This window comes from Hyla sarda, chromosome 5 (genome assembly GCF_029499605.1).
Source record: "Hyla sarda isolate aHylSar1 chromosome 5, aHylSar1.hap1, whole genome shotgun sequence".
In the NCBI taxonomy this organism is placed as follows: Eukaryota; Metazoa; Chordata; class Amphibia; order Anura; family Hylidae; genus Hyla; species Hyla sarda.
In genome coordinates, this window is record NC_079193.1 from 280,617,637 (window position 1) to 280,630,278 (window position 12,642).

At 39.5% G+C, this 12,642-nt stretch overlaps 1 protein-coding gene across 11 annotated transcripts in view; it reads left to right on the plus strand.

Annotated features, from left to right (window-relative positions):
* The first annotated feature begins 2,751 nt into the window (after positions 1 to 2,751).
* Positions 2,752 to 12,642, plus strand: part of DTNA (dystrobrevin alpha) — a 444,962-nt gene continuing 435,071 nt past the window's right edge. For 3 of the 11 annotated variants that reach the window (XM_056521827.1, XM_056521831.1, XM_056521834.1), the window contains exons 1-2: positions 2,791 to 3,202; positions 5,610 to 5,677. In XM_056521827.1, the coding sequence (XP_056377802.1) occupies positions 3,185 to 3,202; positions 5,610 to 5,677 (86 nt within the window). In that variant the 5' untranslated portion in view covers positions 2,791 to 3,184. Of the gene's footprint in view, positions 3,203 to 5,609; positions 5,678 to 12,642 lie in introns of all 11 variants that reach the window. The other 8 variants (XM_056521829.1, XM_056521817.1, XM_056521818.1 and 5 more) reach the window with 8 other exon arrangements.

A 12,642-nucleotide genomic window follows, 5' to 3' on the forward strand; every position in this document is an offset into this window, starting at 1 on the left:
ACCCCTCACAGAATTTAATAAGGGGTCCAGTGAGTATTTACACCCCACAGATCTTTGGAACAGTGGGCTGTGCAAATTAAAAATGTAATTTTTCATTTTTACGGATCACTGTTCCAAAAATCTGTGGGGCGTAAATTCTCAATGTACCCCTTATTACATTACGTGAGGGGTGTAGTTTCCAAAATGGGGTCACATATGTTGGGGGTCCACTGGCACTATGGGGGCTTTGCAAACACATGTGGCCTTCAATTCCGGACAAATTTTCTCTACAAAATCCCAATGGCGCTCCTTCTCTTCTGAGCATTGTTCGCCCGCAGAGCACTTTAAATTCACATATGGGGTATGTTCTTACTCAGAAGAGATGGGGTTACAAATTTGGGGGGCTTTTTTCCTATTTTCACTTGTGAAAATGAAAAATTTAGGGTAACACCAGCATTTTAGTGAAAAAATATAATTTTTTTCATTTTCCCATCCAACTTTAATGAAAATTCATCAAACACCTGTGGGGTGTTCAGGCTCACTATACCCCTTGTCACGTTCGGTGAGGGGTGTAGTTTCCAAAATGGGGTCACATGTGGGTATTTATTTTTTTTGCGTTTGTCAGAACCGCTGTAAAATCAGCCACCCCTGTGCAAATCACCAATTTAGGCCTCGAATGTATATGGTGCGCTCTCACTCCTGAGCCTTGTTGTGTGCCCGCAGAGCATTTTACGCCCATATCTGGGGTATTTCCGTACTCAGGAGAAATTGCGTTACAAATTTTGGGGGTCTTTTTTTCCTTTTACCGCTTGTGGAAATAAAAAGTATGGGGCAATACCAGCATGTTAGTGTAAAATTTTTTATTTTTTTACACTAACAGGCCGGTGTAGCCCCCAACTTTTCCTTTTCACAAGCGGTAAAAGGAAAAAAAGACCCCCAAAATTTGTAGTGCAATTTCTCCCGAGTACGGAGATACCCCATAAATGGCCCTAAACTGTTTCCTTGAAATACGACAGGGCTCCGAAGTGAGAGAGCGCCATGCGCATTTGAGGACTAAATTGGGGATTGCATAGGGGTGGACATAGGGGTATTCTACACCAGTGATTCCCAAACAGGGTGCCTCCAGCTGTTGCTAAACTCCCAGCATGCCTGGACAGTCAGTGGCTGTCCAGAAATGCTGGGAGTTGTTGTTTTGCAACAGCTGGAGGCTCCGTTTTGGAAACCCTGCTGTACAAGACTGTTTTAATTTTTTATTGGGGGGGGGGGGGGGGGACAGTGTAAGGGGGTGTATATGTAGTGTTTTACCCTTTATTATGTGTTAGTGTAGTGTAGTGTAGTGTTTTTAGGGTACATTCACACTGGCGTGTTACGGTGAATTTCCCGCTAGGAGTTTGCGCTGCGGCGAAAAATTTGCCACAGCCCAAACTTGAAGCAGGAAATTTATTGTAAACCTGCCCGTGTGAATGTACCCTGTACATTCACATGGGGGGGGGGGGGGGGGGGCAAACCTTCAGCTGTTTCAAAACTACAACTCCCAGCATGTACTGACAGACCATGCATGCTGGGAGTTGTACTTTTGCAACAGCTGGAGGCACACTGGTTGGAAAACCTTCAGTTAGGTTCTGTTACCTAACTCAGTATTTTCCAACCAGTGTGCCTCCAACTGTTGCAAAACTACAACTCCCAGCATGTACTAATCACTGAAGGGCATGCTGGGAGATGTAGTTATGCAACAGCTGGAGGTACCCAACTACATCTCCCAGCATGCCAAGACAGCTGTTTGCTTTCTGGGCATGCTGGGAATTGCAGTTTTGCAACATCTGGAGAGCTACAGTTTTTAGACCACTGCACAGTGATCTCCAAACTGTGGACCTCCAGATGTTGCAAAACTACAACTCCCAGCATGCCCAGACAACAAACAGCTATGTGGGCATGCTAGGAGTTGTAGTTTTGCAAGATCTGGAGGGATATAGTTTAGAGACCACAGTATAGTGGTCTCAAACTGCAGCCCTCCAGCTGTTGCAAAACTACAACTCCCAGCATGCACAAACAGCTGTCTGGGCATGCTGGGAGTTGTAGTTTGGCAACATCTGGAGGGCTACAGTTAGAGACCACAGTCTCAGACTGTAGCCCTCCAGATCAACTTACCGGCTTCCATAGGATCCCGGGAGCCGTCCTCTTCAGACGCACGTCACGCCGCCCGCCGATCAACGTCGCCTCAGCCTCCGGACGGGTAAGTGGACGTCGGCGCCCGGTCCCCTTCGGTTCCCCGTTCTGCCCCGCCTATTGTGGGTGGGCAGGACAGGGAAAACGAAAGTTAATAGAAGTAGTTTACAAATCTAGAGAAAAGAAAAAGTGTAAGTGCAGCTCACAATTAATAAATATCGCTATCGAGGTCAACAGGGCATGCAACTATACCACAGTTGCAAGAACTAGAAAATATAGATATAGAAAAAATGTTGCCCGGACCTTCCAAGATAGTGTAATCAATTGTATATGGAAAATGGATTACTGGGTGGTGCTCCTATAATAATTCAAAACAATTTATTATTGTTAAAATACAATCTAATACAGTGCATTACTCCTCACAGGGCCCATGTGAGAAGGTCACATATAATGTATATACAAATGCAGACAATCTTGAAATATGAACAATTTTAAAATGAATAATTTTAAAATATCACTGGCATATAGAGTTGCTCTATATGGGCAAGATATGACTCAATTCTATATGTATCCTCGCGGTGTGAAGATAATGCAAAGATACTTATAATGAATAAATGTCCTTTTATTTGACAGTTTGTATCAATTCAAATACTTTGTTACCGGTCCTGTGGTGGAATAGATGAATTGGCTCAGACGGCTCACGCTGAAGGCAGTTGAAGTTGTTCCTGTGCCTGAATGGGAGAACTGCAGACGGCGGTCTCAGATGGTGCTGTGGCTGTAGCTTGCAGAGTCCAGATGTAATGCGGTGGTGGTCGTCACAGGCTGTTGGCGCTGGCAGGCGCCGATGGTACCTGAATGCCGGGAGACCGCTGGCGCTGGCAAGCACTTGTGATGTCAATTTCCTCACCTCTGGACTTAGAATAAGCCAGAGATCGCACGCTTAGTGAATGGAACCCGCCTCGTGTAAGTGGCGTGTGACGTCAGCTGAGCCGGAGCTAGAGATGTAGAATCAGGACCGGACACAAGCCTGGATCGGCTGATGAGCAGAGAGTCCGCGGTAAGTAGTCAGCTTACTCCGTAAGTACAGTTCATATGGAACATAAATGCCAGTGGACAGGACTAGGGGCGTTTCAGGGTTCTCAAATGTGACCCTTTCCTCAGTAGTCATGGTGGTTGCCAACAATGATTGTCCATTTATAGGAGCACGAATGCCATGAATTAACAAAATTCCAAGTAATAGCAAAAACATGGCATGGATTGGTCAAGAAAATTACCTAGAGAGCAAAAAGGTGTGAAAAGATATGTGTGTGTGTGAATGCCGTCTGAGACGGAAAAGGTGCGTTTATGATTACTTTTACACAATAATGGATAAAAGTAAGGCGAACAGAACTAGCAGTATTACTTTAAAGATTCCATAACTGTGGGATCAAATAATTTATATTCGGTGTCTATTATTAATGCATTGTGCATACTTGGAATAGATGAAAAGTGTATAATATAATTGTGAACCCTAATAAAAGAATGTGATACCAAATATAGATATAACAGTTTTTTATAGAGTGATACAAATAAATGTGTGTGTAGAAATAAATATAAAATTTAAATTAAAATAAAAATAAAATAAAAATGAAAATTATAATAATGGTGATAATATAATAATAGAAATGTAATTGATTAAAAAAAATATAATTGATAAAAAATAAATAATAAATAAAGAAAATTAAAAATGACACAAATAAAAATAAAATTAAAAATTAAAATTAAAATAAAAGTCAAAAATGATGTGAGTGTAGAGGATGGAATCGGCCCATGGGGCACCCCCTAGCTGACACAGGGGTGATCCCATGGGCAAAGTGCATCCCCTACAGAAATCCAAAAAGTTCAAAACTGGAGTCCCCCTGGTTCTAAGGTTGCAAATTCAAAAATCTTCTTACTTTCAGCCTTGGACATTTTAAGCAGATAACTGCCACCCCGCCAGTCTTGATTGACTAGTTGGAGACCAGTGAAGGAAAGAGAAAGAACTGTGGTCTGCATTGCAGCAGAAAATGCCAGTGCATTCAGGCGCTCTCCTCGCAAGTGTAGATCAATCCAGGGTCGGATGCAAATCATATCCAGAGTGGGAAATGATATAGGCAAAAGGATTTTATTTGACATAAAAGAATAAAAGATAATAAGAAAGGCTGTAGCATTGGGGGTGGGACAACCCGTTTCGAAGGCCGTGATCCCTTCTTCGTCAGGTCCAATGGTTATGCAGATGGAAATGTCGTCATTTATACTGGTGAATAAAAGACCGCAAAAATCATACACAGGTGTTGCAAAACAGTATATCTCTTAAAATAACATATCCTCAGTTCTAAAACAATAAAAACCCAAAGGGTTTTATCAAAACAGTTTGATATTATAAAAAATCAATGAATAAAATATGCAATTATATTTGTAAAATTGTGCAAAGACTCAATACTACAGTTACTGATAACCCTCTCTTTGTGCACAACCTCAGTGTACTGGTATGCTAGGGAAAATGCAGACTCTGTTTAGTGCAACAGAATGGAACCTGTCTGTTCCTAGCATGGGAGACTCCCAGAGAAAAAAAAGGAAAAAAAACACACACATCTGTATTGCACACATTCCGGATAGTATAAAACTATTTATATTTTTATGTATGATTATTTGTATTTTTTATATTTATATTTTTAATATCATATCTCGAGGGAATTTAGTAATATCTTGGTTTCATGCGCTGGCCAAATTTAGCAAATCAATTTGATCGCTTCATTAAGCCTGTGAGGTTGCAACGTTTGGAGATGGTAGATCCAATACATCTCCTTTTTTGCCAGAGCTTCCAAACGGTTCCCACAATTTTCAGGGATATGATCTATAGGTAAAATGGTTATGCTATCTTCAGTTCCTCCGTGTTTTGTCGACAGGTTCCTGGAGAGACTATGGCACATGTAGTTCTTTTTAATATTACATCTATGTTGATTTAATCTAATGTGTAACTGTTGTGATGTCCAGCCCACATACTGTTTGTCACAGATACAGGTAACAAGATAGAAAGACAAAATTTGGTAAAAGACAAATTTGGTCTGACAAGTCATATGGAACTTGATAGGAAATTTTTCTTTTGTATACGAGCTAGAAAACTCTATACTTCCATCTTCAATTTTCCGACAACAGAGACATCTTCTCTTGCCGCATTTATAAACCCCTTTCTTATATGAGGATTCTATTGTGTTATCTTTTGTGTAAGTTTGTCTCTTCAGTTTACTTGGAGCAATGATATTTTTTAAGGAAGGTGCTCTCCTGAAGGTAAGTCCCGGGTGAGATGTATAATGTCCTTCAGGTATGGATCACTTTTCAGAAGGTTCCAGTGTTTGTTCAGGATGTTTTTATTTTGTGATGACCCATAGAGTAAGTAGTGATAAAATTTATATTGTAATTAGCCTTCGCTTTTTCTTCTGTAGATTGGACATCTGGAAGTTTGTCAACAACTGGAAATGAGCCGGAACCAGACGACAGGCATTCCTCTTGGGTGAGTCCTCGTACTTTATTATATGCATAATTTATAAGTGTTTTTGGATAGCCCTTGGCTATAAAATGATTTTTTAGAATTATGGAATGTTTGGAAAAGGTACTTGAATCTGTGCAATTTTTTCTGACCCGGAGGAACTGACCGTAGGGAATATTCTCTTTCCACTTTTTGTAATGTCCGCTGAGAAAAGGGACATAACTGTTTGAATCTACGGTCTTAAAAAATGTAGCCGTTGTAATTTTATTATTTTCATCGGAGATCGAAAGGTCTAGGAATTCAATGGTCGTGTCTGATATATTAGGGATAAAATTAATGCCCCAGTTGTTTTTATTCATCTCATAGATAACATTTTCGATTTGTCCTAATGAGCCTTTCCAGAGTATGAACAAATCGTCTATATAGCGTTTATAGACAATGGCATGTTCCTGGAAAAGGGTATTTTTGGAAAGGTGTTCTTCACCAAGAAAAAACAACTAAAATGTACTCCCTTAACACAAAGTGGAACAAGTACAGAAACCAATTCAAATACTACAATAAAAATATTCAATTTATCTGATCATATTTTAAACCCAGGAGAATTATCTCTGTTACAAAAAGGCTTATCCTACTGTCCCAGACATAATCCTGATAAATTCGATCTATTTCGATTTACACAAATTTACGAGACGCCTTACTCTTCAACGTCATTTCTCCCTCCCCAATTCATCAGAGTGGTCAAAAAACCCAAAAAATATAGACATTCCACCAGAAATAGGAATACATCCGGATGTCAAGCCGAAATCCAGATTTTATCCTGTTTTATCTCTATGGGTCATCACAAAATAAAAAACATCCTGAACAAACACTGGAACCTTCTGAAAAGTGATCCATACCTGAAGGACATTATACCACCTCACCCGGGACTTACCTTCAGGAGAGCACCTTCCTTAAAAAATATCATTGCTCCAAGTAAACTGAAGAGACAAACTTACAAAAAAGATAACACAATAGAATCCTCATATAAGAAAGGGGTTTATAAATGCGGCAAGAGAAGATGTCTCTGTTGTCGGAAAATTGAAGATGGAAGTATAGAGTTTTCTAGCTCGTATACCAAAGAAAAATTTCCTATAAAGTTCCATATGACTTGTCAGACCAAATTTGTCATTTATCTTGTTACCTGTATCTGTGACAAACAGTATGTGGGCCGGACATCACAACAGTTCCACATTAAATTAAATCAACATAAATGTAATATTAAAAAGAACTACATGTGCCATAGTCTCTCCAGGCACCTGTTGACAAAACACGGAGGAACTGAAGATAGCATAACCATTTTACCTATAGATCATATCCCTGAAAATTGTGGGAACCGTTTGGAAGCTCTGGCAAAAAAGGAGATGTATTGGATCTACCATCTCCAAACGTTGCAACCTCACAGGCTTAATGAAGAGATCAAATTGATTCGCTAAATTTGGCCAGCGCATGAAACCAAGATATTACTAAATTCCCTCAAGATATTAAAAATATAAATATTAAAAATACAAATAATCATACATAAAAATAAAGATATAAATAGTTTTATACTATCCGGAATGTGTGCAATACAGATGTGCAGATGTGTGTGTTTTTTTCCTTTTTCTCCCGGTGTCTCCCATACTAGGAACAGACAGGTTCCATTCTGTTGCACTAAACAGAGTCTGCATTTTCCCTAGCGTACCAGTACACTGAGGTTGTGCACAAAGAGAGGGTTATCAGTAACTGTAGTATTGAGTCTATGCACAATTTTACAAATATAATTGCATATTTTATTCATTGATTTTTTATAATATCAAACTGTTTTGATAAAATCCTTTGGATTTTTATTGTTTTAGAACTGAGGATATGTTATTTTAAGAGATATACTGTTTTGCAACACCTGTGTATGCTTTTCGCGGTCTTTTATTCACCAGTATAAATGACGACATTTCCATCTGCATAACCATTGGACCTGATGAAGAAGGGATCACGCCCTTCGAAACGCGTTGTCCCACCCCCCATGCTACAGCCTTTCTTATTATCTTTTATTCTTTTATGTCAAATAAAATCCTTTTGCCTATATCATTTCCCACTCTGGATTTGATTTGCATCCAACCCTGGATTGATCTACACTTGCGAGGAGAGCGCCTGAATGCACCGGCATTTTCTGCTGCAATGCAGACCACAGTTCTTTCTGTTCCCAAGACCGCCTAGGATCATCCTAAGACGGGGAAGGTGACGTGGCAGCACTCCCAAGCTTTTCATTCACTATGCTATATGGTGTTATACCCGCAGTGCAACACCTAAAGGTGAGCAGAATTGTCTCTCTTCAAATTCAGTTTCAGTTACTAGGGGTAACGGCACATTGCTGCGCTTTTTTTCTGTTTCCTTTTTATCTATAGTTTCTCAAGTGAAGGAAAGAGAGGACATATCGCTATTGTGAATGGTGGAGAAATGGGCTGATAGTGGGTGCTTTAGGTTTTTATTTTTAATATTATTAAGATGTTCTGCTATCCTCATTTTGAGGGCCCTCTTAGTACGGCCCATGTACTGTTTTTTACAGCCACATTTAATTATATATAGCACACCTTTTGAGTTGCAAGTAATTAACTCTTCGATTTTCCATTTAAACGAGTTGGTTTGGGAGCAGATTTCTGTAACTTTTTTAGGGCCCTTAACTTTTATACAGTTGGCGCAAGTACCACACCTCACAAATCCCTTTGTGTTTAACTAAGTGGTATTTTGTTTTCTTATGGGTGCTTTTATGGATGGTGCAATGGTGAGGCCTAAATTTGGGGCCCGAGTGTATACTGTCGGGGGGCGGTATGGTAAAAGTGCCCCCACCTCGCGATCTTGTTGTAACAGGTGCCAGTGTTTTCGTATTATTTTTTCCACTTTTTTATATGAATTGTTGAAGGGAATCACAAACTTCCCTCCAAAATCGACTTCCTTTTTTTCTTCCTTATTACTTTCAAAAAATGCAATCCTATCTAATGATTTTATATTTTCTAGGGATTGTTCCAGAAGCTGATCAGGATAGTGTTTCTCCTTAAATTGATTTGTAAGAAGGCTGGCCTCAGCCAAAAATTGGTCATCTGAAGTACAATTTCTTTCTAACCTACGGTACTGCCCCTTTGGGACATTCATTAGCCACCTAGGTAGGTGGCAGCTTGAATAACCTATATAACTGTTTTTCGCCGTTGGTTTATGATATGTTTTGCATGTGAGACCATCCTGATCAGTGCTGATAACATTGTCCAAAAAGTTGATAGTTTCCCTACTGATGGTGGATGTGAAGTGTAAATTGTCATCATTGGTGTTCAAACCTAAAATAAAGTGCTCTAAACCGACCGTGTCCCCTTCCCAAATTAAAATAATATCATCGATGTACCACTTCCAGAGCACCAGGCCTGCGTCAAGACGGGGTAAGATGGTATTTTCTTCCCAAGCCGCCATAAATAGGTTGGCGTAGCTTGGCGCTAACCTGGTGCCCATAATTTTCAAATCTGTTTAACTTTCTGAAGCCAGTTGATATATAAAAAAAAGGTTTTTCCTGGATAACCCCTTTAAGGTGTTAATAAATTATTAACAAAAATGTGAGGGGTATACTCACCTATGTGAGATTCTGTGGGGGAGATTTATCAAAACCTGTGCAAAGGAAAAGTTGCCCAGTTGCCCATAGCAACCAATCAGATTGCTTTGTTCATTTTGAACAGGCCTTTTTAAAAATGAAAGAAGCGAGTTGATTGGTTGCTATGGGCAACTGGGCAACATTTCCTTTGCACAGGTTTTGATAAATCTCCCCCTGTATCTCTGCAATGACACAACTAATTTTGACAAGGTAAACTGCATTAGATTCAGCACCACCACTTTTATCTGGTATATTCAGGTTAGTGTAGGTGATGCTGCTGTCAGTTTTGCTTTAACCCCTTTTTGAAAATCAGGTACTTGTACATGGTGATTAAGGCTGACTTGCCACATCACCACGTACATGTACCTGATGAGTTTAAATTGTTGCAGCATACCCGGGCGCTGTGACAGTTTAGTAAGTTCGGCTGTGCAGCACAGCCGAGCGTCCCTGAAGCTGGCTGGGGACCAATCGCAGTGGCATTACTGACAGACCAATAGGAGGGACTTTCACCGGGTCTCCTCCTTCCCCTCTCCTCCGTTGCAGTGAAGTGATCCTGAGTTAACCCTATAGACACTGTGTTCACTGTGACCGCAGCGTCTATAAGGGTTACAGAGGGAGGGAGTTTTCTCTGTTCCTCATCGGCACCTTGCACTGCATTTGCAAAGCGCAAATGCTAGCCATGGCAACCTGAGTGCTGACAATGGCCTCCTTTGTCATGGCTACGGAAGCCATTCTAAGGCAGAGCCTGCACTGCTGTACTATGCCTGTCAGTGTAACATTGACAAGCATAGACATAAGACAGAGCAGTACAAATATTTACTGCATTGTATTGTGTGATCAGTAAAAAAAAATGTGTAAAAAAAAGTGCAAAAATAAATAAATAAAAATAATATAATAAATAACAAAAATGTAAAAAATAAATAAACCAAAAAATATAAATTGACTTATCTATGTCATATGCCCAAAAATAGCCCCCCCCCCCAAATACATCAACTCATCACACAAAAAAAAAATCCTCACACAGTTGCGTCAGTGAAAATAAATAAATAAATAAATGAATGGCTGATGGCTCTTAGAATATTGCAATGCACAAAAAATAACTTTTTTTTTAAACAAAAATACATTTTATAGTGTACAGTGGGGATTAAAAGTTTGGGCACCCCAGGTAAAAATTTGTAATAATGTGCATAAAGAAGCCAAGGAAAGATGGAAAAATCTCCTAAAGGCATAAAATTACAGATTAGACATTCTTATAATATGTCAACAAAAGTTAGATTTTATCTCCATCGTTTACACTTTCAAAATAACAGAAAACAAAAAAATGGCATCTGCAAAAGTTTGGGCACCCTGCAGAGTTAATATCTTGTACTGCCCCCTTTGGCAAGTATCACAGCTTGTAAACACTTTTTGTAGCCAGCCAAGAGTCTTTCAATTCTTGTTTGAGGTATCTTTGCCCATTCATCCTTACAAAAGTCTTCCAGTTCTTTGAGATTTCTGGGCTGTCTGTCACGCACTGCTCTTTTAAGGTCTATCCATAGATTTTCAATTATGTTGAGGTCAGGAGATTGGGAATCCCATGGCAAAACCTTCAGTTTACACCTCTTGATGTAATCCCCCGTGGATTTCGAGGTGTGTGTAGGGTCATTATCCATTTGTAGAAGCCATCCTCTCTTTAACTTCAGCTTTTTCACAGATGACATCAAGTTAGCATCCAAAATTTTCTGACATTTTATTGAATCCATTTTTCCTTCTACTCATGAGATGTTCCCTGTGCCACTGACTGCAATACAACCCCAAAGCATGATTGATCCAACCTCATGCTTAACAGTTGGACAAAGGTTCTTTTCATTAAATTCTGTTCCCCTTCTTCTCCAAACGTACCTTTGCTCATTCCAGCCAAAAAGTTAAATTTTAACCTCATCGGTCCACAGAACTTGTTTCCAAAATGCATCAGGCTTGTCTATATGTTCATTTGCAAAGTTCAAACGCAAATTTTTGTGATGAGGACGTAGAAGAGGTTTTCTTCTGATGACTCTTCCATGAAGACCATATTTGTACAAGTATCTCTTTATAGTGGAATAGTGTACCACAACTCCAGTGTCTGCCAGATCTTTCTGGAGGGATTGTGCAGTCAAATGTGGGTTTTGAATTGTTTTTCTCCCAATCCTGCGAGCTGTTCTGTCTGATATTTTTCTTGGTCTTTCAGATCTTGCTTTAACTTACACTGTTCCTGATGACTGCCATTTCTTAATTACATTCCGAACAGAGGATATTGACACTGAAAACGTTTTGCTATCTTCTTATAGCCTTCTCCAGCTTTGTGAGCGTCAACTATTTTCAGTTTCAGCACCAGGGTGTGATGGTTTGGTTTTTGAAATATATAGAGTATTTTGGGGAACACTTCTGTCCTGCTTTTTGGAATTGGAGAATGATTCCTTACTGAGCAGAAGGCTATCACCTTCAATGGGAAAAGCCTGTATTATCTTAATTCCAAAAAAGGGGCAAAGATGGGCTGGAAGTAGAATCCTACTGCCCGATTTCCCTACTCAATCCTGATTGTAAAATTTTCACAAAAATTTGGGCTAGACAATTGCAGAAGGTGGTTCAGCACATTATTGGTGTAGAACAAAAGGCCTTTATTGCTGGTATAAATATATATGGGAACATCCTCAGAACATCCTGTCCTTAGATGCAAATAAAGCGTTCGATAGGGTGGAGTGGGAATTTCTGGATAGGGGGGTGGAGGAGATGAACCTTGGGAAAGGGGTTCAACAGGCAATATATTTATAGCTATCCCAGAGCAAGAATAAAACTCAATGGTGAATTATCAGAGAGATTTGCTTTAGAGAGGGGGACCAGACAGGGGTGTCCTCTCTCCCCCACCCTGTTTGCAATAGCAATAGAACTGTTGGCCCATATAATTTGATCAATAGAGATTTTTGAGGGATTTGGAATTATATTTGGGTGCAGGAAAGAATACTTTTATATGCAGATGACATTCTGTTCATTATAAAAAATCCAACCGAGAAAATCACGGAAATAATGAAGATTTTGGAAGAATTTGGACAATATTCAGGGTATAAAATAAATTGGTCCAAATCCGGTGTATTACCATTGAATAAGGAGATTAGTACCCCTTTAGAAAATATAGCAATTCTTAAAACTGATGAAAGTTTGGAATATCTTGGAATTAAAATCTCAAAAAAGATGGAGGAATATACGAAATGAAACTTACTTCTGGTGTTGGAGAAAGTAGTAAGTATTCTGTATATGGAACAAACTTCAGTTGACTACAGCAGACCATGTTCTGCTTTCTAAAATGGTAATATTACCCATGGTA